Raw genomic sequence first — 27,880 nt, forward strand, 5'->3', positions numbered from 1 at the left:
AGCGCAAAGCAGCTGCCGGCTTCGCGTGAGATATGCGACCAGTGATGGCTCTCGCTGTATCTTTTAGCTAAGCTTTTCTAGCGAGCTAAGCCCAGTTTAGCCAATAATTTGTTTTTTTTTTAATTTTTTGCTTCCTTTGTGAGGAAAACATGTGTGAACTCAGCACAGCACGTCAGCATTTGCAGCGGATATCAGCGCACGAAACTCAGTTCGGTTCAAAGTTTGCAAAGGTGTTTGGGTCGCCGCCAAACGAAGTGCAGTGGGAGTTCGAGTGGAGCTTCGTATAAGTAAAGAGAGAATGGGGTGGCCGGGAGGAAGAGGCAATAGATATCAGGGTGAGGGAACAGTCTAGACATCGATAAGGCAATCTCAGATGCGGCCGCTTGTCTCGTGTCTTCAGCTGGCGAGTACGAACGAAAGCTGGGAGGAGTGTTTTTCTCCGACATGGAGCTTTTTCCGGTCTCTCTTCTATTCGCATTGTCGTTACTGATTCGACCGACAATACTACAAGCCGTGAGTACTCATAATTTCCTGAAAAAACTGGGATTGACCGAGTGGTGGCGTGCCTTGTAAGACGCTTGCAGGCCACTTTCAATTCCCGCAGCGGCAAACTTCTTGGATAAAGCGGTATACATTGAGTCTAACACAGTTGTGGGAGTTGCCATGCCCTCATTTTCTGAGGAGCCCAGGTTCCTATCATGCCCTCACATATGCATGCATTAAAGATTACAAATCCGAGGGCCCTCGACAAATGTCTGCACCAATTCGCAGTAGCAGAAAAACAGCCTGCTCTTGCTAATTGTACCGTGATCAGTTTTCGCATCAAGTTCAGCGAATGGTTATTACAGTTGTAGCAGTGAAGTGAAGAGAGAACAGGAAGGTGAAAGTTATGGTACGCATCCGTTTCGACTTTCGGGAGACAATAAAGCCGTACGTGGAACATTTGGTTCATTCCGAATTCGTTTTAGAAGCCTCTGGTATATGTAAACCCTTTTCAATAATAACAGCAGGGCAATGGCAACAGCAACCCCCCGTTGCCTTTTAGTTGCACAACATTTGTGCAGAGCAAATAGGTCTGGCGTTTGTAGACGATCTAGCAAAGTTTGTGACAGGCGACAAATCTATGCTGGAAGCACTAAAGCCTTAACTTATCGCTGCGTGCAACTGCACCTTTCTGTGTAGACAATGCAAGCCTTACCATCATTGGAAGTCAGTGGAGAAACGGCTCTTAGATACGGAACTGCGCAAACTATTCACGAATGCCCTTATAACACAAGAATTGTGATGTAAATAACCATACCAGCAGGATTAAAATCTATTTTCTAGTCAGCCTTACTCGACACACCTCATTGCCTGCAACAAATATGCCGTTTATAATCGTAACTTTTTTTTCTTATTCAAACTCTCATCCCAAAGAATCCAACTGATTAGCATGGATGCTATCCACCATGTTGATTTTGTGGTGCCGAATCTTTTTGTCTGTGTGTGCCTCCGCCTGTGCATCCAGAGGTCCTTCGTGATCGACTACGAGAACAACCAGTACCTGAAGGATGGCCAGCCTATACAAATCGTGTCGGGGTCTATTCACTACTTTCGGATTCTTTCGGACCAGTGGGATGACAGGCTGGCGACCATGAGAGCGGCAGGACTCAACGCGATACAAGCGTGAGTCGATCCGAACACTCTGAGAGGCCAAGCACCCGCACTTAAAGGCCCGTTAGGTGGATCTTAGCTGCCACCTCTGACTTCGCACTGTCTATTACCGGCATTCTTGCATTACCTTCCTTGTCTTCTTCTCTCGTCCTCGTGCCTTCGCTCAACCTTTCCTCCTCATTTTCTGTCTATTTCATAAATATTATTATAATTTTCCCCAACTGCGTGAGAGCCTAATTATGCCCCCTTTAAGATCATCGCGACGTTTGTTCAATTGCCATAGTGTTCAACGCATTCATGGTTCAACCAATGCGTTCAATTGCTCGTTTTTGCCAGCTGCCATAGCGGAGTGGAATGTCCTTCCAGACAGTATTGTGAATGAAGTTAATTCCCTAAAATTTAAACAGATGTTGATTGATTTATTCCCCCTAATCATTCCTGTTGAAGGCCCTTTTTCTTTCTTTTCTTTTTCTTTTGTTTACCTACTTACTCGCTTGTTTTTCTTTTGAAGTGTTGACAGCTGTATCTACATGTGTCTAAATTTATGCTCCCAACATTGTTCTTTGTGACTTGTGATTACTGTTGCCCCCCCCCTTTATGTAATGCCCCCTGGGGCCCTTAAGGGTAAATAAATGATGATGATGATGATGATGATGATGATGATGGAGCACAGCGAGCTGCGCGCAGTACTCCAGGCAGCTTTTTGTTTGTTTGTTTGTTTGTTTGTTTGTTTGTTTGTTTGTTTGTTTGTTTGTTTGTTTGTTTGTTTGTTTGTTTGTTTGTTTGTTTGTTTGTTTGTTTGTTTGTTTGTTTGTTTGTTTGTTTGTTTGTTTGGCTATTCTTTCTTATCGTGGGTTTAAATTTGCTGTGCTTATCGGGTGCTTTACTGTTTGATCCTTCCCAGCAGCAGCTCTTGGTGCAGTAAAGAAATAGGAATATATGAACCGCTACGACCAAGTCAGCTGCAGCAATGCACTTCGGCTCGTAAATACGGCTCTTTGCTTTAAAGCAGCCAGCGACACTCTTCCGTGGCATGCAGACGTGCTTAACTAATCTAGAGTCCTCCACTGTGAAGTGTCTCATAGCCCCACCCTAGTTTTTGTCTTATAAAAGTGATTACTGTTTGTTGCCTGCCTCTACTTTATTTTCCACATTACCGAAACCGCATGACTCCCAACTTCTTGATGCATTTTTCCCCGACGTTATGGAGATGAACCGCGCTGAGAAAATGCAAAAAAAAAAAAAATTATGACTCGTTTGCCGACATTACGAATTTGAGGACCTTGTTGTACAAAAAACGTGTATTAATCATTCCTTATCTTCACCTCAAGCGTACGCTGTACGCCTCAGGCTCGATTTGTTCCGAGGGACGTCGAGCTTTCCCGGCGAGCTCTCACGACTTGTGCATTATGGTCGCCGCTTAAAGAGATACTGCTAAAATGAGTAAGAACAATAAAAAGGTGAAAATTAAGGACGTCCTGGTCACAGTGCTTCTGAACCCGAAATGCGGTTTACAAACAAGCCAACCGCTGTAGGAACAAATAAAAAAAAGTAAAAAACAATGTTCCTCATCTACTCGCGTCGCATGGAACGCAGATACGTCGAATGGAGCAGTCACGAGCCCGAAGACGGCGAATTTGTCTTCGAACGGGAGCAGGATGTCGTCCGCTTCCTGCAACTGGCCCAGAAGCACGGATTCTTGGTGCTGCTCAGGCCGGGTCCTTACATCGACGCCGAAAGGGACATGGTGCGTGAACCAGAGCCTCACTTCTCGCTTATTAGAAAAAGAACCGTGTTATTGCAAATGCCACACGGGCTACGTTTCAATCACGTGAACGCCATTTCCGAAGAATTGATGGTGGCAGACCGCTTACTTTTATGGCGGAAACTGCAAGTGCCACTCATGGGTAGTCTTAAGTGGTATTCTGAAGGAGAAACAGCCCTAATCCCTGAGCACTCGTCATCCTGCCGCCGCTTTTCACCTAATTTTATTTCCCCCAAGAAAAAACGTTTTCTGCCTTTCAAGCAATCTCTCGGAAAAGATGGATGCGCTCGCATTTCACTGCGGCTTGCCATTTTATGCTACGCATGCGCGGGATCTGGCCGCTAATTCCGGTGCTTATCGCATCACGGCGTGGCATATGCTTCTAGCTACGCGCTTTTACACACAACATTCGCAATATTGGGGGAATGGTGTTCCGCACACATGCGTGAGGAACCATGTTCTACATATGCCACATTCTTAAATATATAGAACACGGTGTTCCTTAAAATCTCTGGATATATCTAAAGTGTTGTTCCACATATTTCATTGATTTGTGCACCAAGAACACTGTTCTACCTTAATAAGTGCAACTCGCAGAAAGTTCTACTTAGAGGGGCGGGTTAGGCCCTACACTTCACTTCCCATTTATTTTGAGGTTTTCTCTGCGATAAGTGCACAAAGTTAATTCGTGTTTGTTTCCTTTAATTCCCTCGTCATGTTCCTTTCATGGAACAGAAATTTTGGTTTTGAGCAAGAATTGACTGTTTTGTGATTTCTTCTCCAGAAACAAAATTCTTTTGGTGTATTTTAGCATAACAACTCTTCTAGAGTAAAAATACTACTCCGAAAAAGTCTCTCATTCTATTTCAGCAAGTTTGAAACCGTCTGCAGATAAAAGAAAAACAACCATCTGTCATTTCTTGCTTTTGTAATAATTTCATTTCATTTAATTTATTGAACCCTCAGAGCCAAAGGCATTAAAGAGGGGAGTGGTTACAAAACAAGAAAATGCATGAACAGATGCAATGCATGTTACGAAACAAAGTATTATCATACTCCAGTTATACAATGTTAGCTAGTGCAGAACGAAAATGCTGGTTATCACTTATGTCGACGATATCTGCGGGAAGGCGGCTCCATTCGCGTGATGTACGAGGCAAGAAAGACTGAAATGAGTTACAGTGTTACATGTTTCAATGCCAACTTTGTGACGAAGATCAATGCGGTTTGACACGTATCTGGGGGAAGAAATGAGGGCATCACGTAGCATGGGATGATGGTATAGTTTATGAAAAAGGCTCAAACGAATTGTCTGCCGGCGGGATGCTAAAAGAGGTAAAGAAAGATTAGCTTTCATGCTTGTTACACTTGCGGTACTGTTGAAGTTGGACAAGATAAAACGAGCAGCGTTATTTTGAACCAGCTCAAGCAAAGTTATCAGTTTTTCATGATGGGGATCCCATATGGCAGCGGCGTGTTCCAGATTAGAACGTTTGAATGTTTTATAAAGCAACAATTTCAAGGACAGATGGAGTTTTGGAAAAGTTACGGCGCACGTAGCCCAACATGCGGTTAGCTTTGCTAGTAATGTACTCAATATGGCGCGTCCAGTAAGGTCAGCAGAAATATGAACATCCAGGTATTTATATGAAGTAACGAATAATGAATAAGTATAAGTATAAAATAAGTATAATGGATTAAAGCCACCGAAAATTACATTTTGAGATATTTAAAGTCAACGACAATACAATACGATTCCTTCATTTTTTTGCCAAAAACAACGCGCACTGAAAGATCTGTTTAGAAGCCATCAACCATGTAGTATATACCAGTATCAATTTCACGCTACTTTATCACCTTGTATAAGCTCCTTTGTGAGCTGTTCTACATCTTCCTATAGTAATGTACTTCACCTTGCGCAACTAATCACGTTGAATCGCCCCGGAGATTTCCAAAATGCCTTCAGGATTTCGAGGAGACGCTGAGGGCAATAGAAGTTGGCCTTAATCGATTGGGTGCCGCGTTTTAATTATATAGAGGCCACTCTCACCGAAATTGAAGCTATTATAAGCTAGAAAAGAAACAAAAAAAAACAACGAAATACGGGTGTCACAATTACTGGCCGACTTCTTAAGTGAAATTCGTGTGTCGACACCGATTTCTGCTTCTACGCTAAGTGGCCATTTATTTCAAAACGGTGGCAAGCCGTCAGGACGTCACAGATTTGGATCGACTGGCCGGGAGATTTTAAAATGCGATTTTTCGCGGCGATAAATGCGTCTTTTGCTACCGAACAAACAATTGAATGGACGTGTCCTCGGGGCCTCTTTAACTTGAGCCATGCTGCCATCATTGCATGTGAAAGCAGAGCCCAGTGTGCTAAATCGAAGATGTGCATCCTAAGGAAGTTATTTTGGTGAGAACTCCCAGACGATGCAATTAAATTACGTGTGGGTATTTTGGGGTTGACCCGCGGAGACACTTCTTGAGATATGCGCTGGCTCAAGTAGTTGCAAGAAAGCGGACTTTACGGCGTGAAGGAATGCTTGCGGCAAGCTTTCGTACACGAAAGGCTTGTTAATCATCTCACTCTTCTACGGGCACTGAAAATCCAATTCTTTCGAACACGGCATGTGACAGTAGTCGCTATCGGCAGTCTTAGGCTTTTCCCACTTCAACCAAAACAAAATAAACTTTCAAAATAACGGTGCAGGGGTAAAAATGCGGCGAATTGGGCGTGTTGGTACATAACTGAAAAAGACGGCAGCGCAAAAAAAAAAAAAGACAGGGACAGAAACGAGACGACAAGGACGGCGCTGCCAGCGCGTGGTCAGCGCTGTCCTTGTCGTCTCAGTAGTAAAAACTTCACGCGCCTCACATAACGTAACATGTGCACAGAGTACATTGTGCAAGCGTTCAAAAGAACATACCATGTATTTTTTTTATCTGTGTATGACTATTGCTGAAGAATCAGCTGAGCTTAGCAAAGTTTCCACTTCTTGCCTGCGGCATCTTTTTTTTTTTTTGTATACATGCGAATGATTGGAAGCTCTTAAGAAGTCAGGAGTGCCCTCTCGTCACTTAGTTTCGAAAAGCGGGTTGCTGTTCTGACTCTGCTTAAGGCCAAGAAGGCATAATAAATAATGAATATTGGTCATGAGTGATGTCCAGGAAGATTTCGGCATTCCAGATTGCTGAAAACGCAAAAAAAAATTCTTCCAACCCTTTACTCTTCATTTCCATTAACTAGTTGCAACCAGGGAGGAGCCTGAGTAAGGGTACATTAGTACCTGGGAGGACGGTGCACGCTGGTATAAGTACGGTTTCCTCATCTCTTATTTGATATATCAGGAGGAGATAAAAAGATTTATCAGCACCCTGAACATTTAGCGCGTGCATTTCAATCTTGGTTGCTTAAGTGTTTTGCCGGGTATATAATGTGTTATTTACCTCTCTTTCTCCACAATATTGTTGCAGGGTGGTCTTCCGTACTGGCTACTGTCAAAAAATGCTTCTATAGGGCTTCGAACAAGCGATCCAGGTAAACGCCGCCTCTGACGCATGCCAGCCTCTCGTGATCATAAATGTCTTGATCGATAACATCGACAAGGCTCAACTTCCAATGTTTGCATCTTTCTACAGCGTATCTCGGGTACGTGGAGAGGTACTTCTCCAAACTCCTTCCCCTGTTGCGCCCACTCATCTATGCAAACGGAGGGCCCATCGTCGCTGTTCAGGTAAATCCGCGGCTGTCTATCATTTCTATGTCAACAAAACAAGCTGCTTGGGCTACTCACTTCACTGACTTCTTACACGTACTTGCGCATCTTGGCAAGGTGATCACCTGACATGCAAGACAGCTATCCCAGCGCTCTGATATCGTCGGCGACATTTCGCAGATCGAGAACGAGTACGGCAGCTACCACGCGTGCGACTTCGTGTACACGGCGTGGCTGAGGGACCTGGTGCGGCGTCATCTTGGCAATGACGTCATTCTCTACACCACTGACGGCGCCGCTGACAGTCTTCTCAAGTGCGGCAAAGTAGAAGGCGCCTACACAACCATCGATTTCGGCACAGGTACGCGGAAGAGTCGTCGCGCGAAAAGTTGAATCTATTGAACACGCAAGAATGGCAGGCACTGACCCTTGTCTTTGCATGATGAACAGATCAGCCATTATTTGACATGGCGGATTTGTTTCTGCTAAGAACCTACACATCGAAACATCATCTGTGCTGACATTCGTGAAGCGGCCAGTCTTGGCTCGTGAGAAACGCTGAACACACATGGCAGGGCAACCACCGTCACGCCTTTGTTGTGTGTGTTCAAACTGTTAGTGATCCCTCCAGCCGCCCTGTATCGTAGTCAGAAGCAGAAGCACTGTTAGGTTCATTGCAAGACAAAGGGTTGAATTGAACCAAACTGAACTGAACTGGCGGCAGTTCCCGTTGATCTCCACTTCACCGAACCCTGCGTTCGGTGCGGCCGTCCTGTTCCCGGAAACTTCCTAATCTTATCTGGTCATTCGATGCTCTGCCGACCCTTTACCTTCGCCTCCCTTGGATTTCATGCAGTTAACACATTAGCTTATGACGCTGCAAAGAAGTAAGCGTCAGTAATTCTCAAAAGGGGGCAGGTTGTTTCGGCATATTGATTTGTAGGAGTGCGCTAACTTATGCGGAGCTAAGAGCAAGTTTGAGGCACGTGTTCCGTATATAAAATTCCACCATCATGTAACACATACGGGAAGGTGTTTGAATTGGATGATGAGAGAGCACCAGTACAATTATTCTTTAGACAACGCGCCAAGCAACCTCGCATCGCATTGCGCATAGTACGATTGTAAGCCACAGTTCGACAGGCAGCTGGTCATGCTCCGGTAAAACGACAAAGTGGCAAGGGGATTTTGGAAGATGTTTTCGAAGGCCTAAGGCATGCACGGCATATGTATCAGCCATCCTTCGGTTTGGTTTTTCGTGAAAGAAAACAAATGCTACTGTGTTGATGGCCGCTCAAAAGCAAAAAGCGCATGTGCGAAGCTGTGAATATGAAACATATGCTATTCCTTAAAGGTTTATTTATTTGCCCGCATTCGTTTCTTTTGTACTTCTGCAGTTGCCAGAAGGAGATGCAACGATGTCCACTGACAAAAATGAACGTTATTTGAAAGTTTGAGCTGAGTTATTTCATGTTGCTTTTTACCTGCCCAGTTCCTTGTTCAAAAGTTGGTACACTCATACAAGACAGTACTGTGTGAAAACACAATAGGTTTAAATCGGGCCTGTGCGTTGAGCGAGCCTCGCTTTTGAGCGACTGGTGCGCCATTTTTCGTGAGGTTGTTTTTTCGGAAACTTCCAGGAGAAGACATCCAGAAGATGTTCGCAATCCAACGCCGACACCAGGAGCGCGGACCACTAGTAAATTCGGAGTTCTACACCGGATGGTTGGACCACTGGGCAGAGCCGCACAGCACGGTCAAAACGAGCAACGTGGTACGCGACCTAGACAAGATGCTCAGCATGAATGCCTCTGTCAACATGTGAGTGGCCATTTAACTCTTTTATGATTGATTGATTGATTGATTGATTGATTGATTGATTGATTGATTGATTGATTGATTGATTGATTGATTGATTGATTGATTGATTGATTGATTTCTAGGTACATGTTTCACGGCGGAACTTCTTTCGGCTACAAGTCAGGAGGTAAGGTGCAACAAGCCCCTTGCTACCTTGCAGCTTCCTGGCGACTGCGCGATTTTTTGATTGACTAGCCGATAATAACACGAGTATATGCGACGGCATCTAATCGATTTGTAAACAAAATATGTCAGGTGTAAAGCTACAGGTAGCTTCTAACTCTGACTTTAATATTTTCCCTGCACTGGGCCAGAGTTTCACACGTTAAGTAACCGAGCTAGTCGCATGAATTGCATTGCGAACACTGGTTGTGATTGTAAACTTCTTAATTTTCGCAGAAAAGCGAGAAAAAGGGGGAGGGGGTGAAAAGGAAAGTGGGAGGCTCTTGCTTGCTGCATCAGCCAGGCGTTATCCTGACTGGTGAATGAAAAGTCGGGCATGCCGTGGTTATAGATGGCTTGCACGTGAAGTCGGGGCACCATGATGGCTAACCACGCACATTTTCCGCAGTGCAAGCCGTATAAATGTGCAGCTTCTCGCCATGCTCTCTTGGTTCGCCAACATGGCAGCTGTTGAGACGTCGGTGTAAGCTATCTGTACGACGGCCTGAGGCCGGTACTCTTGAAAGAGCATATTTCCCGGGTCGCCATCAGCTCTGCAGGATCGCAGCAGAGACTTCCGCGAGCAGAGAACGTCCCGCACCTCGTTGTAATTCGTGGAAAGAGCTAGGCTATGTGAGAAAATAGTCTGGTCGTCCCAGCAATGTTCCTCGTAGTCATTTTTTCTTGTTGCGGCGTAGTGTTTAATCAGGGATGGTGCTTGGCATGTTGAGCACAGTTCGTTATGAGGATCGTCTCGAAAATTTTAATCTATCAAGTTGTTAACGCCCACTAAACACATGTTGGTTACAGAGTTGGTTACACTTCTTGGACAGAACAATTTCGGATTTTCCTGTTTCTGCAGCTTCCCTCTATAGTACGGGGTTACTCACTGCTTTGCTTCGGCATAAATAGACCACCTTTTCATGAAGACCTATCAATTTTCGCACTATTTGCAACGTTGACAGCTAACGTTGACAAGAACGGGTTCCATCCAACGCCAACAAGTTACGACTATGATGCGCCCATCACGGAAGCCGGGGACCCGACAGACAAGTTTGTCGCCATCCGCAATGTCATCTCAAAGGTAAGGACGTTATGATCGTCGGTTCTATGCCAGCAACACTGAAAGAGCTGGATCTGATTTTGTGGCGAATGGAGATTTAAACACGGATGAAAGCGTATGCCCAGCGCGATCGCAAAGCTGGTATTGTTCGAGTAAATTATATTGGAACTGAATTATTGGATATAGTGGTTCTGCTTGAGGACTTTGACTTGCATAGCTAGCAAATAAGTTATACGAGACAAGAAAAGAACAAACTGAAAAAATTATTCTGCATGCACTAAAACGCCCATCGGGCGCACGATAGCGCAGGAACTCCCATCGTAGCGTATTCAAATTGAGTATGGCGCTGATCGCCAATTTGTCATCATGGTAATAATATTTCGAAACCATACTCCAGTCAACACGCACACATATAAAAAAAATATCGAGATCGATGTTATGATGTTCCAAAAAAAAAATCCCGTTAAAGTGCTGAAAATTATCTAACACAAAAATGTACATCATTTTCCTGACCGAATTCAGCTTTTCATCGAAGGGATACCAAATGTTCAATCGTTTTATCCTTTCCAAAGTGCGTTGTTTACCAACTGTCGTAAGAATCACAATGCAAATGGAAGGTTGAAGCTGTGCGTTGAAGCTGGCGAGTAGCGTCGGCAACTTCTTTTGAGTTTCCAGATCTGGCAAAATCTCAGTAAAAAAAAATAAAGAAAAAAACCTGATAAGCAGGATGGTGATGAGCAGGATGAGGAAGAGAAATGTGCCACAAGTGTGCCTCTCGAGATAAACACCCTAACCGCGCTTTTAGAGAAGGGGTAAAGGAATAATGCGATAAAGTGCACGTAAATACCACTCTCACCCTATTTTTTTTTATGAGGTCTGTACCTTTTCACGGGAAAAGTTTTTGAGTCCTATCCCCTGTGCTCAGTTCTGTGGTGTCACTCATTACACACCACATTCTTATGGCCCATCCGTGAGTTTTGTGGGTGGCGGTAGCTTTGGTCAGAGCGGAAAGCTGTGGAATTGGGAGCGTGAACATTGCATGGCAGTAAGCTTAATATCACGGCCGACGTTTTCAATGTCGCTAAAAGCAAACTAGAGCGCTCTATCAGCTACCTTCAGGTCTTGCGATTGTTCACCCAATTGCATTTTGCTCCTGTGCTTTCTCTTCCATAAGCCCGCAGAAGTCAAGAAGGGCAGCAGTGCGACCTTTCTTTCGCCGTATCGCATTGCACGTTTCCCGTGCTCTTCTGGTTGAGTCTTTAGCTTGCATGTAATGTATATGGATGCCGGAGTAATCAGGATCCCTGGATAAAAATTTGTGGACACTTAAGCTGCGGCTCCTCTGCGGCTCCTCTGTCCCACGCAGACAGGGACAGAGTTCCCGTGTTAAAGACCACACGAAAAGCCGCGCTTTAACCAAGCCGTACGAACTTGCCTGCGTGGCCTAACTTAATGCTACCGTCTTTGACTCGCAACCCGATGTTCAGGGGCTCGCTTCCCGACTAATTCTTTCAATTTTTTTCAGCGTAATTCATTTACTTTATATATTTACATGTCCTAATGTCGCTTGAGTCATGTTGTGGCCCTCTGATGGTCAGTTTAATATTGTTTTAATCAGTTTTCAATTCTGCCGCTCCACGTGTGACTATAACCACCTCTTCGACCAATCCGGAGTCACTCGATACAACGCCGACGGTCTACGCCCCGTGTTCCTCTAAACTCTAAACTGGGCCTTTAACGGTCATCATCATCATCATCATCATCAGCCTGACTACGCCCACTGCAGAGCAAAGGCCTCTTTTATGTCTCTCCAATTAACCCTGTCCTTCGCAAATTGTGGTCACCGTATTCCGGCAAATTTCTTAATCTCATCCGCCCACCTAACTTTCTGGAGCCCCCTGCTACGCTTGCCTTCTCTTGGAATCCACTCCGTTACCCTTAAGGACCAGCTGTTATCTTGCCTGCGCATTACATTCCCTGCCTAAGCCCACTTCTTCCTCTTGATTTCGACTAGGTCACCCACTCCGCCCGTTTCCGATCTCTTAACGTTGCTCCTATCATTTTTCTTTCCATAGCTAGCTGCGTTGTCCTTAACTTAAGCTGAAACCTCTTTGTTAGCCTCCACGTTTCTACCCCATGGGTGAGTACCGGTAAGATACAGCTGTTGTATACTTTTCTATTGAGGAATATTGGCAAACTGCCATTCATGATCTGAGAAAACCTGCCATATGCGCTACACCCCATTCTTATTCTTCTAGTTATTTCCCTCTCATGATCCGGATCAGCTGTCACTACCTGCCCTTAATATACATATTCTCCTACTACTTCCAGCACCTCGCCACCAATTGCGAACTGCTGTTCTCTTGCTTTAACGGTGCCGCGTTAAAAGATGCCGTGCTTAATCCTGATGGGTCCTTCTCGTGACCTTGAATGCAGACATCCTCGCGGACAATGCATGAAGACCTTAACAGTGCAAAGTTGCCCTTGGACAGTAACAGAGCCTTGATTCCTCTTGCCTCGACATTAAAGTCTCGAAACTCCCACAGCGTAAGCGAGGACGGGGCAAAGAAGCGCGAAGCGACAAGGATTCTTCCTGCTGCGAGGTGTAGCACTTCGTTTCAGCTTTGTGCTCATGCGCGCGCTAGACTTGTGTGAGAAAGTGCAAAAGCCAAGGTTACTGTTGCAAGGAAATGCAGCCTGAAACGCTGAGTCGCTGTGCCTTGTCCATGCCTGAATATATGCCTTTTGTTTTGGAGAATTATTAAAGAACTAAAGCGATACTAATCTTATGAACAGTACAAGATTGAAAACTATAAAATTCTAGCACGTGACGACCTCTGCACGCGCATGCGCAGTACATCGCTGTGCCACCCACTCCTGTTCCGGCGCCCAAGAAAAAGATGGCACTGGGAAAGATCATGCTTAAACAGGTGAGTTTTCCAAAGCTAAAAAAAAAAGCAGTGCCATAAAATGTTAGCAGAACCTCTGAAACAATAGAATAACGTGCGTACGAACTGCTTGCTTTTGTATAGGTGTATCCTTGCTTGCTATTGGTTTTGTGAGGCAGTTTGTATGTAACTAATTCTCATTTATAGAATATTAAGCTTGGGCATGTTGCTAGTCTATAGTCAAAACAAAATTATAGCGCATTAAACGAAGAACGTAAGATAATACTACAGGCGCAGGACAAGCGATAACATCAACTTAATGGAAAAAGAAGAGTGAAGAATCATGGAACCATAAAAGCCCTTACTAACACTGTGCCATCTCAGACCTCATTATAATTCGCAATGAAGCTGCAGACTTTTGTAATCACAAACACCGCGGCTTATGTTTATCGGTGCGGTTTGATGATCACATAATGGGCACTTAGCTTCGCGCTGTATACAATGCGTGCATACGAGAACCCTCGTAATGTTCACTTTATCTGCGAATATCAACAAATGCTTTAAAATTGGCTTGCCTTACACAGTAAGCTGACAGGAACGCTTGCTGCTCGGAAAAGTGCTCGCGGCAATGAATGCGCAAATTCGTGCGTACTGCACCCTTATTACTATGTTTACAGGTCGTTGTTAGCTCTTTCGTAGGCGTGAAAATATTTTTGTTTCGTTTTGTTCTCAATTGTGGACTATGCGCAGGTATTGCATATCTTGATTTTTTTTTCCCTGTAACGCCATGCATATGACGCACAGTGCGAGCTACGAACTTAAGCATTTTTTATGTCTGCTCTCAAAAGAATCATGAATTCCCGCAGTCTTACACAAAACCCAGTGTCGCAACTTATTTCTCAAAGCAATGTCGGCGTGTCAGCTGCGAGGCGTAGAGAAAGCATGCTCACTTACTGCAAAGCAAACCCTCGAGGCTCTGTAGGCTAAAATTTGTAAAGGTGCATTGCCACGTCACAAAAGAGTAAGATGATCTTCAATTTAGCTCTTGATTTATCGCATAGAGACTGTGCATGTAAGCAATTTGTTTTGAAACACTCAGATATCATCCGAATTTGCTAATTTTCAACACAATAATATTTTTGTCCAAAAAAATTCTACATTACTGCAAAGTAAAGACTAGCAAAGACGACATACTGGAAGTTAAAAGCTTTTGTTAAATATTTTTCGTTGTCTGGTCATTAAGGTGTCAAAAAAATTACGGCCTTAGTTACTTCAAGCCTTAAACATCGTTGCCAATATTTTCCAAAGTTTCTTTTTTTTTCATACCATTTATCAACTTGTATCCTCAATATCTTCCAGTTGTACAACTTGACTGATATTAGGGACGCCACCGCTCACACTGCAATACCCTATGAGCGACCCCTGTCTTTTGAGCGAATCCGGCAGGTAAGAAGCCTCTTGCTATAGGCCCCTCCCTAAGGGGCCCTGCGATTACTTCGTTCTAGCCGTAGCTTCATTATAGCCTGTGTTGACCGAGCTTCCAAGGAGAATAGTCATTTCTTCGTTATATCCATTATTTCGCTATAAACTGTTTCGTTATAACGAGATTCGACCGCAGTCGCTGCATGTGTGCTGTACGCGTGCTATTATGAAAGAAGCGGGCTGAATACAAGCGGCGCTGCATGCACTCGCTCATGTGGACAAGATGAATAAATGTCCTAACTGTATTTCTTGTTTATTGCTCTTCATTTTATCTTTATATGTTGTTGTTGGTGGTGCTGTTTTTGTTGCAGTAAAGGCTAAGAGCAAAGGTGCACGGTGCGAAAAACGGGCGCTATATCCACAGCCCCATCTATAAAACGACAACGGCACGAACTGAAGCACGTGCATCAATACTACTTGTGTTTCCCTAGTTAGCTGAACAAATAAAATGACCAGACATGGGTGACAGAATTAGGTAGCCGCAGAGAAATAGAACGTTGCAGTGCTGAAAATCAGAAATTAAAAGTTTTCACCACCACCACCTGAAAATAAAAAAAAAATACTGATGTGCAAGAAAATGTACACATGGAATCAAGAGGCAAGGGATACCGATATGAAGATCAAGAGATGTGGGGAAGTTTTACATCGAAGTTCTCTTTATATTTAGTATAGCTCGGCACCTGTAGGCTTCGGTTAATTCATCACTAATTAAGCATGCGCGCAGGCTACTAGTACACGCCCGCTACACCTACATAAGCCCCGATGTAATCAAGCAACTAATGTAAACAGCAAGAATTTCGGGCAAGCCTTTTTCAAACTGCCTTTGTTATCGAAATCTCGCAGTAGTAAAACTATGCCACTTCAACAAAAAATTTCATTATTTTCTTCATTTCACTAGCTGCTGCGAAGAGAATGGATGCACATCTCTTTTACATACGCTAGTGGGGTGCCACACCATATATCTCAAACTGTTCGCGAACTTGCGATAGCGAAGCCCGCTACCACACTCTTTTGAGCCCAACGATTGAAACGTAGGCCCGAGCTTCAAATGCTTCCAGTGAGCTAACGTGTACGGCACCGGGTTTTATTTTTGCCGCACACCCTTTTATATTACGCGGTGCTCCTCGATCGCTACCCTTGGGCTGTTTGAACTGTTTGATTTCTTTCTGCTATTAATAACCGCATGCGCTACGTCTTTAAACGATCACGTAAGGTCATCCACATCTTTCAAGCCTTACCTTTCGAAGTCATGAAACAAGACTTGCGGGTCGCGCTCACAGCCCATCCATTGATGTGATACGGACCGACAATACGGTCCCCTTCGCCGCACTGACGGCACTTGCAATTTCCATATGCTGTGAGGCCTGGCCCAGCATGCCTGCAAAAATTTTGCTTTTTGAGAATATTAAAGGTGCCGGTGATAGCTCGTACACCACGCCGCTATCTGGTGTCAAGAAACTAAAGCTGCTGTTTTGATCCGGTTATTTAACAGGAATTACGAATGTACGGCGACTTTGAAACGGCGGTTTTGTTGTTGCGTTATCTACAGTTGCGCAGGAAAGTTCTAGGCATATATATAGTTTTGCCTCACGGCAGGCAGATGCCCCGAAACGTCACCATCGCTGCAGCAGTGTTACATGTCACCAAAGTCCACTTAAGGCGCTCTCTTTTACATTATCTAATCTCACTTTCAGAGCCAAGCCCTGGTCCTGTACGACACGTGGGTGTCGTTCCTGCCCAGGAACCCGGCTGTGCTCAGCGTGCCCGGGCTCCGAGACCGAGGATACGTCTACGTGGACGACGTGAGTGCACGCATGAGGGTTAAGACCAGCTTTCGCTGGGGAACCGGGCAAGAGCAACGGCAAAAGCCAATGGACTCCTGGAATGAGGGCTCACCCAACCACTATAAACAGAAAAGAGTGAAAGGGAGTAAAGTTGTCCTCTAGAGCACACCCTTTAAAAAAGGCTGTGCGCTAGAGGACAATTTTACTCCCGTCTTACTCCCATATAGGTGTATTTGTGTTTAGAGCGTATGCATTAAACTCTTTTCTCTCTCTTCCTTCCGCATTGATTCGAATGTAGTAAACACTCTCTGCAGTTTTTTTTCTTTATTATTATTTAAAACCGACCAGCCCAAACTACTGTTCTGGCAGGAATCGCAGCGGTTGCCGTCTTTCGCGCTTTACGGGGCGTGGTGTAAGCATCGTGGGTTTCTCTTTTTCCTTCTCACTTTGCATGCAGGTTTACCAAGGCGTTATTTCGCGCATGGACAACGTGTATGACATCATGATCCCGGTGACGAAAGGTCAAAGGCTTACGGTGGTGGTGGAAAGCCAAGGAAGGGTCGCCTTCGGAAATTTAAACGACCCAAAGGTAAGCTGTCCTTCAGGGTTATACCAGCAAGTATTAATCGTGCAGATGTTCGCACACACGTCTAAAGCTCTTGAACGGCGCGCTTGAAGACTACACTGGGTGCCATAAACGAGCGGCCTACTGCTCAAAATACGTCTTGCCCCGCCGAGGTGGCTCAGTGGTTACGGCGCTCGGCTGCTGATCCGAAAGACGCGGGTTCGATCCCGGCCGCGGCGGCTGAATATCGATAAGGGCGAAACTATAGAGGCCCGTGTGCTGTGCGATGTGGGTGCACGTTAAAGAACCCCAGGTGGTCGAAATTTCCGGAGCCCTCCACTACGGCGTCACTCATAGCCTGAGTTGCTTTGGGACGTTAAACCGCAATAAACCAAACCAAAACAACGTCTTATCGTGCAGGTTCATTAGCGCTGATCGCCGTTTAGTTCTCAAACCTCAAAAAGCTATGCCGATCCCGGCAGATAGTGTCGAATGTCACAAACGCACAACAGAGCGCACCGTTCGATCGTTCTAGAAACGAATGTTCATATCCGTATAATCAGCTATGGTCAAATGTTTTTAGGGGAATCCCCCAAGGTGGAGTAAATTTGTAATACGAAGTAATTTACTCCACCTTGGGGGATTCCCCTAAAAACATTTGACCAACACTGTTCCCACTTCGAGTTATTGATCAATTCGCTCTCGCCCTACCATAAGCTTGCCGTCCCGGTTAGCTCAGTTGGTAGAGCGACTGCTCCGGTGAAGCGGTGGTCCCGGGTTCGAACCCCGGACCAGGACGAATTTTTCTTTAACTACGAAGTTTCTGAGAAAGCTGTATAGCTTTCCTTTGTAGCCGTATGGCTGCGCTTGGCTGGATGCCAATGAGTGATTACTCCCTTATTATAATCAGCTATACCCATCGTGCAACGAGATGCGTAACTGAGGTTTCGTGGCATCGTGTTTTTGCAAAAAGAACATAATAGTATGCATAGAACAGCGGTGAAAAATTGGAATCAGAGTTTGCTTTCAACTTCCCCTCATTCATTTCATTCCCAAAATGCATACGATATTGAGGCTGTATGTCATTTCCCCAGCCAATTCATCATTAGACAGTCTTTTGTTCTGCAGGACAGAAAACAGGAATGGAAATTCTCAGTCAGCACGAGCGCGTAGAGACGACCAGATTGCATGGCTTACCGAAGAGAGGCGCCGATTATGGCCTGTATACAGAGACGACGCCTGACCAGTTAAAATGCAAGGTTCGCCCGATAAGCTTTGCTAAGGAAGTGATAGCAAAAGGTGTAGCCAGATGTGTTCCCTCTAGTCTGTTCCTGATCGTGAAGCGCTTTTTCGTATGCTCCACAATCTTTTAACTGAACTTCTTGAGGCGAAAATTCTTGCGAAAACGGACAGTGTAGTTACATCGTTACTATAGCCTTTCGCAGCGATAGAAGGTGGGGTATTCCTCCTCGTGCATTCTTGCTCAAGTGTTATAAATAGCAGGGGGAAAAGGGAAAACAGCTCGTATACACTTAGCAATGGTTGAATGCAGGCTAGCTGATGTCACTTTTGTGATGTATCATATCTGCTAGTGCGCTCAAACGTTTGTATCTCGTTATATTCCATGTCCACGTCACGCGCACCCGCGTTAGTGTTGCACAAGGTCGTCAGGTTTAAGATGCATACGCCTATGCCCATGGGCGTCCGAAAGGAGGGGGCAAGGGACCCCCCCCCCCCCTTTCGAATATTATTTATGCACTGGTTCCTTTTTGGTGCAAACCTGCCGCCGCCCCCATCCCCGGACATCGGATGCCCCCCTCGTCGGAAAAAGTTCTGCGGACGCCCTTGCCTATGCCTTTCACGGCTACCGTCTGTATATACTGTCTGTGCCCAAAGAACCACAACTTTTCTGTATTGCAGAAAAACATGAATTTCCGCTGCGCAATCGCATACTTCAAGCACCACAATCGAGAGCGCGTCTTTCGCGCCATTTCAGGGTATCATCTCGAACGTGACCCTGTCCGGAGCAACGCTGACCCACTGGAACATGACCAGACTGGACGAGAGGGACCACATGGGCAAGTCGCGCCGCAGCGTTCTTACCCCGAAGAGGTGGCCTTCTAATTGCAACAACGCCCACGCGCCAGGACTGGTTGCCTATGAGGCAAGGTTTCAGCTACAGCAGAGCCCAGCCCTGGACACATTCATCAGGCTTGACCACTGGAAGAAGGTTAGACCACGCCGCGCTGGCTCAGTGACGATGGCGTTTAACCGCTTGGCACAAGCCGCTGCCGTGGCTCACTGGTTATGGTGCTCGGCTGCTGACCCGAAAGACGGGGCTTCGATCCCGGTCGCGGCGGTCGAATTTCGATGGAGGCGAAATTCTAGAGACCCGTGTACTGTGCGATGTCAGTGCACGTTAAAGAACCCCAGGTGGTCGAAATTTCCGGAGCCCTCCACTACGGCGTCCCTCATAGCCTGAGTCGCTGTGGGACGTAAACCCCCATAAACCATAAACCAAACTAACCACTCAGCCACAGCGGTGGGTGTCCTCATACCCGTATTGGCGCAGTGGCTGCCCCGGCTGGCGGCTGCCCCGGCTGGCGGCTGCTTCAAACACAGCCTCCAGTGGTGCTTGTGAGACCAATGTTGCTCTTCTCGAGCTCTCCGTAATGATCACGCGCAGCGCCACGGCGGGCAGGTGGCAAATGCATTGAATTTGGCAACGGTGGGCAGTTTGATCACAGTCTGGTGGGCAGGTCGTGGTGACGTCACAAGGGCACGTGCCCTCTCTCGACCAAACAAAAAATTTCGTGGAGAATTTCGAATTGCGCGGTGCTCTCAGATTGGTTAATTGGAGTACGTGATCTTGATGACGTCATCAGGGAATTGATTAACCAAGGAATTTCCCTGCGGAGAAGCCGGAACTTTTTTGTGAGACGTTAACAATGAAACACGTTTATCTACGCTTTCCTTGGTTTTATGGACTCTTGGCTTCTTTCAAATGTATGTCGCAACAAACCGCTCATTCCCCTACTGTTGAGTATTCCTTCAGGGTATTGTTCGGCTGCTGGTACCAAGGTCGCGGGATCGATCCCGGCCACGGCGGCCTGCATTTCAATGAATGCGAAATGCAAAAACGACCGTTGGCGGTGCTATGTCAGCGCACGATAAAAAGCCCTGGACGGTCTAAATTAATCCGGAGCCCCCTATCATTGCTCATAGCCCATGTGCCACTTCGGGACGTTAAACCCCACGCCATCATCATCATCAGCCTGACTACGCCCACTGCAGGAGGCCTCCCACTACTAAGTTAATTCCACGTACCACATGACAATATTAGGTCTGAGGGCATACTTTTTGCACCGGGAGATCAACATGGCCACCCGAATCAGACAAAAAAGTAAACAATCAAGAAAAATACCAAACGAACAGTTCTATAGAGCAGTGGGGCAGGTACACCGATCCCTCTGCGCACGCGAGACTGTCACGTGTACACCACCAGACTCCGTCGCTTCCACCGTTTCCTAGTATGGCTGCCCGTTCATCCCGTCGAAACCAAGTGCTTTCGCAGCCTGCCCGCAGTGGTGTTTTGGCTGGCCGGTGTAAGTTCCCCTGAAGCTGCGGAAGCCGTGGTTCTGTCATAGCAGTTGAGTGGGCGCGATCGCGCATTGTAGATACCACTACCACTTTCCGGAGAGAGAGAGAGAAAAAAACTTTATTATGGCAAGTGTGTTTAGACCCCCCTTGGGTCCCTGGACCACCGCACGGTCCCACTCTACGTCGGAACGTTCATGTGGTGTTTGTCCATGACGTCGGCACCCCGAAGCACCGCAGCAAGCTGCGATGGCGGGTCCGGAGACGAGAGCACGACCTCCCAGTCCTCCCAACTTGATAACGCGGGCTGTCCCTGCGGGGGAGGATCAGCAGGGCAGCCGAAAAGGATGTGGGAGAGTGTGGCGTGAGGGTCGCCGCACAGGGTGCATGCAGGGGAGGTGCCACAGTAGTGGGATAGCAGCTGAGGGGATGAGAGAGAGCGGGTCTGGAGGCGTCTCCAGAGGATCTGTTGGGAATGGGTAAGGGAGGGGTGTGGACGAGGGTAAGTCCGACGGTCCAAGCGGGGCATTTGCGTGAGCTCTGCAAAGGTGTGCGCCCGTTCTCTCGAGAAACCTGGATCGAGGCCGTCCTGAGCCCGGCAAATCAAACCTCGGGCCAATTTATCGGCAGCCTCGTTTCCTGGATTCCCAGAGTGAGCCGGCACCCACTGGAGCTCTACCCTGCGTGGTAAGTTTTTGGTGGGGGTGTTCAACAACTCCCAAGCAGGGGCGTGAATCCTGCCTCTCGCAAAGTTGAACAGAGCCGTTTTGGAGTCGCTAAAGATGTAGTTTGCATTGGAATGTACAAGGGCTAGGGCGATGGCGGTTTCCTCTGCCTCCTCAGGCGTACAGCCCGAGGGAAGGCGGTGTGTGAGGGGCTGTGCTAGGGCTGGATTGTAACCAACAGTTACAGCTTCATGAGTTGTGCACGCGGCGTCTACCCAAATGCCGTCCTGGGCTTGTCCATAATACTTGTGTAGGGCCTTAGCGCGAGCCATGCGGCGAGGGATGTGGTACTGGGGATGAACGTTCCGGGGAAGGGGTTTCACAACGAGGGGGGTATGAATGTGTCGAAGAATAGCTATAATATTTCCGGATAATATTTCCGGATAATATGTTACCGTGTATGGTTTTATGCCCAGACGTTCACGAATAAGGTGGTTTCTCTTTATCAAACATTATATACTTGCCTATGAAAATTTCTAACCTTAATCATTCATTTTTTCCCTCTCTTTCCCCATGTAGGGCACAGTCGTTCTGAATGGTTTCAACCTGGGCCGCTACTGGACCCCCATGGGCCCGCAGAAGACACTGTACGTGCCGTCGGTGGTCTTCCGATCTTACAACATCCTCGACATCCTCGAGTTCGAGCAGAGTCCATGCTCACAGGACTCCAACTGTTTCGTCGAGTTCGTTGATGCGCCCGAAATCAACGGCACCGTGCCGTCCTTTCCTTCCTCGGATAAATAAACTGCACGAAACTTGCCCGCTTCCGCGTATACACTGTAAACAAAAATCAACATAAATAGGAATTTATATGGTCTGCGTCCACCTTCAAACTCCATATGTGGAAGAATTTATTCCATCAATATGGAGTAAAGATGTGCTAAATGACCTATTTTACTCCTTGCACTCAATAACGAGGCATAAAGGAGTATTTTACTCCTTAAAACTACTATTTTTAAATGGAGTTCCTTGGTCTCAATGCGCCCAAAATCCCTACAGGAGTAAAGAAAACGCCATAGCGTCTCGTCTGCTTCTGGTCAGTCGTCTGATAATGGCGGTGAGTGACGACCCGTTGGTTACCATCGTCGCTGGACCTCTGCTCACGTCTGCTCCATCACGGGCGCCTGTCGCGGTACAAGATATCGGCTTGTCGCCGTTTTCCGCTACAGTACGCTACATAACTGAACGGCTCCTGTGAAGCCTCCAGTCCTCTAACCATACCTGACCTTCCTTTGTTACTGTCGCCACCCGTTACAGCCACCGCTTAGGTCTAATTCTCACAGCTTTTTTCAGTGTGGTTCCCGCGGTGGAGCAGCAGATTATATTGTGTTGCTTCAACATGGAGCTGTGATAAAACATACTCTCAACGCTGAGCTGTTGATTGAGTGTATGGGGCTACATTTTTCCTCAGTCATATTGAAAAGTGAAGCCTTAGAGAAGGGAATATTAAAGCAAAATCTGCCATACCAAACTACCTTCATGGGTGTGTTGCATTTTCAACTTCTTCTGATCTGGTTTTTAGTCAAATATAGAGTGGTGCATGACAGTTAAACTACCCCACGACTCCTTTTCAGTTTTGAGCTATTGATTCTAATGTAACATCCCTTTATCTACGAACATAGTCAACCAAACGAGCACGTACAGCAAAAGCAGACGATAAGCAGACGACTCCTGCCGCCCCCGCCTACGCCGCGGCTGGGCTTGCAGAGGCCGAAAAGAACGCGTTTCCCAAGTAGGGTTGCCGGCGGCCCTCGAAGGTATACTGCCCGTTTCCGCCGCTGGCACTGCTGTAAGAATGAGCCTGAATGAGGATAAATAAACATGACGCCATTTTTGGGCTCCATTTCTGTGGGTAGTAAAATATTTACTCCCTTGTACACCTGAATACCTCCCTTGTATGAGGGAGTAAATAAAATACTCCATTTATATGGAGCAAATAAAACCTCCTTTTGGGTGTGCGTTAGAGGATAAGCCATTTTACTCCCTTTTGGATGCTTTTTTGCTAACAGTGTATTGACTTTTTCAAGCATGCGGTAATCGTAGTCGGTGTCGGCCAGCCTGCCAGGTGCATTCAAAGTTACTTTTGCTCAGTCTCCCAGTTTTTACAGAATCTCTCTCGAGCAAAAGCCGTCCCCGAGCGGCTCCTTCTCCGCCTTCTCACCAATACATTACTGTGATCGGCAGCACTAAAGCATTTTGACCCCTCCTGTAACGGCAGCTGCCCGCACTGTAGTGCGGTGTCTTCTGACACCTATCACATGGTGTGGGCCTGCCCCTCCAACCCGGCTATTCCCCCCATCCCCAACCAAACCCGCGGGAGCGTGTTCGCCAAATGCAGCCGGTACAGCCAGCGATGACAGCGCCGCCCACCGGCAGGTAGCAGCCACATTAAGGCTGGTTATAAATATTCATTCAGAACGACGGCTCGACATCGCCGCTATGGCGCAGTGTTTCTGCTTCCGGCAGCCGAGCTGAACGGATCGCAGGGTCATGGGCTCCAGCGGAGCAGCGATAGCGGCCTTTGACGGCCGCGGAAACAGGATCGATGACTGCGGTGATAAGGATTATCAGATTATTTTGCCGACACTGCCAACAGGACGTGTTGTTTTCAACACCGTTTTTCTTCACGGCGACGTGCGAGCGAGGCCGTTCCGGGTCGAGGATTTCCGAGACGCCCTGGCCGAGACCGGTATGCTCCCCGACGTGGTCGCGTTGGGGGCGTACCAAATCAACCACGTGTGGGCGGTTACCCTGCGGAACACGGAGGCAGCAAAGAAGTTGCTCGCCTTCAACGAGCTGCAAGTTAAGAAACGCCGCTGCCTCATTATCGACCCGGAAGACCAGCAGGTAAAGCTGCGGCTACACTGGATGCTTCACGGTGTGGCCGACGACGACATTCGGACGGCATTCGCGGCGTTTGGCAAAGTGACCGACGTTACGCGTGAGCGGTGGCGGATACAAGGCGTCAATGACAAGAGCTCAACGACAAGAACGGTCCTACTGAAGTTGAAGCCTGACTTGAAAGTGGATGACCTGCCACACCAGGTACGTGTCGCCGGAGAGTTGGCTCTTGTCGTAGCGCCTGGGCGTCCAATGCAGTGCTTGCGCTGCCATGGTACAGGCCACGTGCGGCGTGAATGCAAGGTTCCCCGCTGTACGAAATGCCGGCGGTACGGCCACGCGGATAATGAGTGTGTCCGCACTTATGCGGTGGCTACGGGCGGGGCGTCGAAAGACGACTCTGCGGAACTCCTGATGGATGTAGTAGAGGCTGAAGAATCTGCGAAAGGCATAGAGGAACCTGAAACGCAAACAGGATCGACGGGCTCTTCGATGCCGGACGCCAGCCGATGCCGGACGCAGCAAGCCGCTGCCGGACGCAGCGATGCCGGACGCAAGCCTGAGGGGGCAGAACCTACTAGAAAGGAGACGGAGGCGTCGAGCGGTGAAGTAAGCGTGCCAGCGTTCCAAGAAACCGAGCCAGCGTCTCTGACCGAGGAGAACCTTGACCAGAGCGGCGCCCGCACGACCGGCGTCCCTGCCCCAGCGAAGCGGCCACACGCCCAGACCGGAACCGAAGACGACAAGGCGGAAGCCCCCAGCGTCGAAGAGCCGCCGGCAAAAACGACCCAAGGACGGCGGTCGTCCATCCGGACACGATCAACTGTGTCGACGGAGAGGAGAGCCCTTGACAAGCCGCCCCCGCTGCCAGGCCTGGCACCAGCACCGGATGGCTCCGGTGTCAACGATGTCGTCTAGCCAAGCGCTAGACGTGAAGGGTAAGCACCATGTTCCCGGCCTCTTTCTTCTGCTTTAAAATGGCTCCTGCGTTCCCCATGAAAGTCGGTACACTTAATGTCAGGGGACTGGCAAGTAAGAAGAAGCAGAGCCAGGTGTACCGCCTTTTAACTGAGCACGACATTGACGTCCTGGCAGTGCAGGAAACGAAAATTGACGGGGAAGAGGAGACCGGGAGCATGGTGAGACGTTTCACGTCTAGGTTTTTTGCAGTTGTCGCCCACGCTGTAGGAACGTCTGCGGGTTGTGTCATCTTTGTAAAGAATGTACCGGGACTTGAGGTTCAGGCATATACGGCGTGTCCTTCGGGTCGATTTGTTTTGGTTGACCTCCTGTACGACAAAACATATTGGCGCATCATTTGTGTGTACGCCCCAAATGCGGTGGATGAGAGGACAGCGTTTTTTCAAAGCGTACAAAAGCACTTCAGTTGCGAGAAATGCCTGATCGTAATGGGTGACTTCAATTGCGTCCTGAGGGGCTGTGACAAAACCAGTGCAAGGGCATTTAGGGACAGAAGCACTGAAGTACTCTCAGAAATTATAGACACGTGCAACCTCGATGATGTGGCCGAATGTTTAGAAGGCGAGCGTTGTGTGAGACTCACTCATTTTCAACGGTCAAGCCATGCACGGCTAGATCGCATTTATGTGTCACCGAACGTTATTTCAAAATGCAATAGCTACAATGTAGTACCGGTATCATTTTCGGATCATTGTTTAGTGAAGTGTGGGATAGGGACAAAGAAACGAGGAAATCAGTTTTCTTGGGAAATGTGGAAATTAAATAATAAGCTCATTACAGACGACATCTTTAGCAGGAAAGTAAACGAAGAAATCAGTAAATTAAAGCCGAGCGGGGAACTGAAAGTATGGCAGCAGTGGGAACTTTGCAAACAACAAATAAAAATAGCAGCAATCGAAAGGTCAAGCTGCATACGACAAGAGGAGAAGCGTGAGGAGGACAATTTAAGATCTTTACTAGCTAGACTTCTCGAAAGAGAAAGCGAAGAGCCTGGCAAATGGATGGATGACATTAGGAAAATAAAAAATAAGATTGAACTCTTTGAAGAAGAACGCTATCGTGGCGCACTGGTGCGGGCTAGGGCGCAAGATATAGCTGATGGGGAGACACCTTCAAAACGAGCGCTAGGAATGGAAAAAACGCATGCTCAACGAAACCACATTGAACAGATTGAATGGGGCGGGGCGTTATCTGGAGAAAGCGGGCATATCCAGCAGGCATTTCTTGAATATTATCAGGCGCTGTTTGCAAAGCAAGAAGTGGATGTGAGCGCATTCAAGGAAAAGTTTCTTGGCGCTTTGCCGCGATTAGATGACGAACAGAAAGAAAGGCTGCAGCTGTCGATAACTGCGTCGGAGGTCGAGCAAGCGATAGAAAATTTGAACCTGGGAAAATCTCCTGGACCTGATGGGTTAAGCGCCGCTTTTTACAAAGCATATAAACGCGAAATAGTGCCAGTACTGACAGCAGTTTTTAACGAAGCCTATAAAGAAAATGAATTGCCCCCGTCTTATGGTAAATCCCATACAGTGCTAATCCCTAAATCCGATGACGCAGAAAAGTTAAAGCAGGTCACAGCATATCGTCCTATCGCCCTCACAAACGTTGATTATAAAGTTTTCATGAAGATTTTAGCCTGTAGACTACAGTCAGTAATTCAGGATATAGTCGGTCCCCACCAGACGTGTGGGATCAAGGGACGCTCTATTGTTTCCAATATTCATAAAGCGAGGTGTGTGCTGGAATGTTGTGATTACACAAATAGCTGTGTAGCCATCCTTCAGCTAGATCTTGAGAAGGCATTCGATTGTGTTTCGCACGATATCCTGTTCTGCATACTCGACCATGTGAATTTAGGGTCCATTATTTGTGAGGGAGTGGCCTTGGCGTACCGGAGCTGCACGACAAGATTAATTGTAAATAAGAGTTTGGGGGCCCCCATTAGCCTGCAGCGTTCAGTGCGCCAGGGTTGTCCCCTCAGCCCTCTTCTATTCTGCATTTACATTGAAGCGTTGTGTTTGAATATCATGGAAAGTGAAAAAATTCGAGGATTCCAGCTACAGGCAGCAGAAGTTAAGCTGCTGGCTTATGCGGATGATGTCGCGGTGTTCACAGTGAACCGGGAAGGTATAACCGAGGCCGTGGCATGCGTAAAAGAATTCACCAAGATCACCGGTAGTAAAGTGAATTGGTCAAAGTCCCTGGGGCTTTGGCACGGAGAATGGCCAACGAAGCCCGGCAATTTTGCAAACGTGTCCTGGGTGACGACCCCAGTAAAGTACTTAGGCGTTCCACTGGATGGTTATCGCGATAGCGATTCGTACTGGAAAGCACAGACGCAAGCCACGCGTGAAAAGGTGGAAAGGTGGAAAGGGCGACACCTTTCAATTTTCGCAAGGGCCACAGTGTGCAATCTGTTTTTTATGTCTAGGCTGTGGTACGTGATGCAAGTGTTGCATTGTGCAAGGATGCACGTACAGAGACTGCACCGGATCTTTGCCGTTTTTGTGTGGGCTGCGGACTGGGAACGCTGTAGCCGGACCAATTTGTTTAGGCGGGTGAAGAATGGCGGCCTGAGTCTGGGTCACTTATTTCTGCGGCAGATTGTAAGCAGATTTTGTTTTGTGCGCGATGTAAGCGATCCGTTTTTGCGCACTGTGTGCCAATTAAGGCTCGGAAATGCACTGCCGGACTTTGTTGTCACAACCGAAAGGTTCTCGGGACGTATTTTTGGTTACTTTAGAGAGGTTGTCGTGAGTGTTCGATTCCTGTCTGTTCGATTTTCGTATGAATAT

General features: G+C 47.2%; 2 protein-coding genes across 2 annotated transcripts; both read left to right on the top strand.

The window, feature by feature from the left end:
* The first annotated feature begins 385 nt into the window (after positions 1-385).
* Positions 386-22,024, top strand: LOC149372397 (beta-galactosidase-like). Its single transcript, XM_089566858.1, has 15 exons — positions 386-513; positions 1,508-1,665; positions 3,250-3,400; positions 6,896-6,959; positions 7,061-7,155; positions 7,318-7,498; positions 8,778-8,958; positions 9,081-9,124; positions 10,125-10,243; positions 13,078-13,152; positions 14,470-14,556; positions 16,287-16,394; positions 16,834-16,965; positions 18,938-19,171; positions 21,783-22,024. The coding sequence occupies exons 1-15, from the start codon at positions 445-447 to the stop codon at positions 22,005-22,007; spliced, it is 1,923 nt and encodes a 640-aa protein (XP_089422984.1). The 5' UTR covers positions 386-444; the 3' UTR covers positions 22,008-22,024.
* Positions 22,025-24,287: 2,263 nt separating this feature from the next.
* On the top strand, positions 24,288-25,375 carry LOC149372398 (uncharacterized). Its single transcript, XM_089566859.1, has 2 exons — positions 24,288-25,042; positions 25,126-25,375. Exon 1 carries the CDS (start codon positions 24,357-24,359, stop codon positions 25,020-25,022), a length of 666 nt encoding a protein of 221 aa, XP_089422985.1. The 5' UTR covers positions 24,288-24,356; the 3' UTR covers positions 25,023-25,042; positions 25,126-25,375.
* Positions 25,376-27,880: the final 2,505 nt, after the last annotated feature.

Source organism: Amblyomma mixtum, chromosome 1 (genome assembly GCF_055824585.1).
Source record: "Amblyomma mixtum isolate Tamu chromosome 1, ASM5582458v1, whole genome shotgun sequence".
Classification (NCBI taxonomy): domain Eukaryota; kingdom Metazoa; phylum Arthropoda; class Arachnida; order Ixodida; family Ixodidae; genus Amblyomma; species Amblyomma mixtum.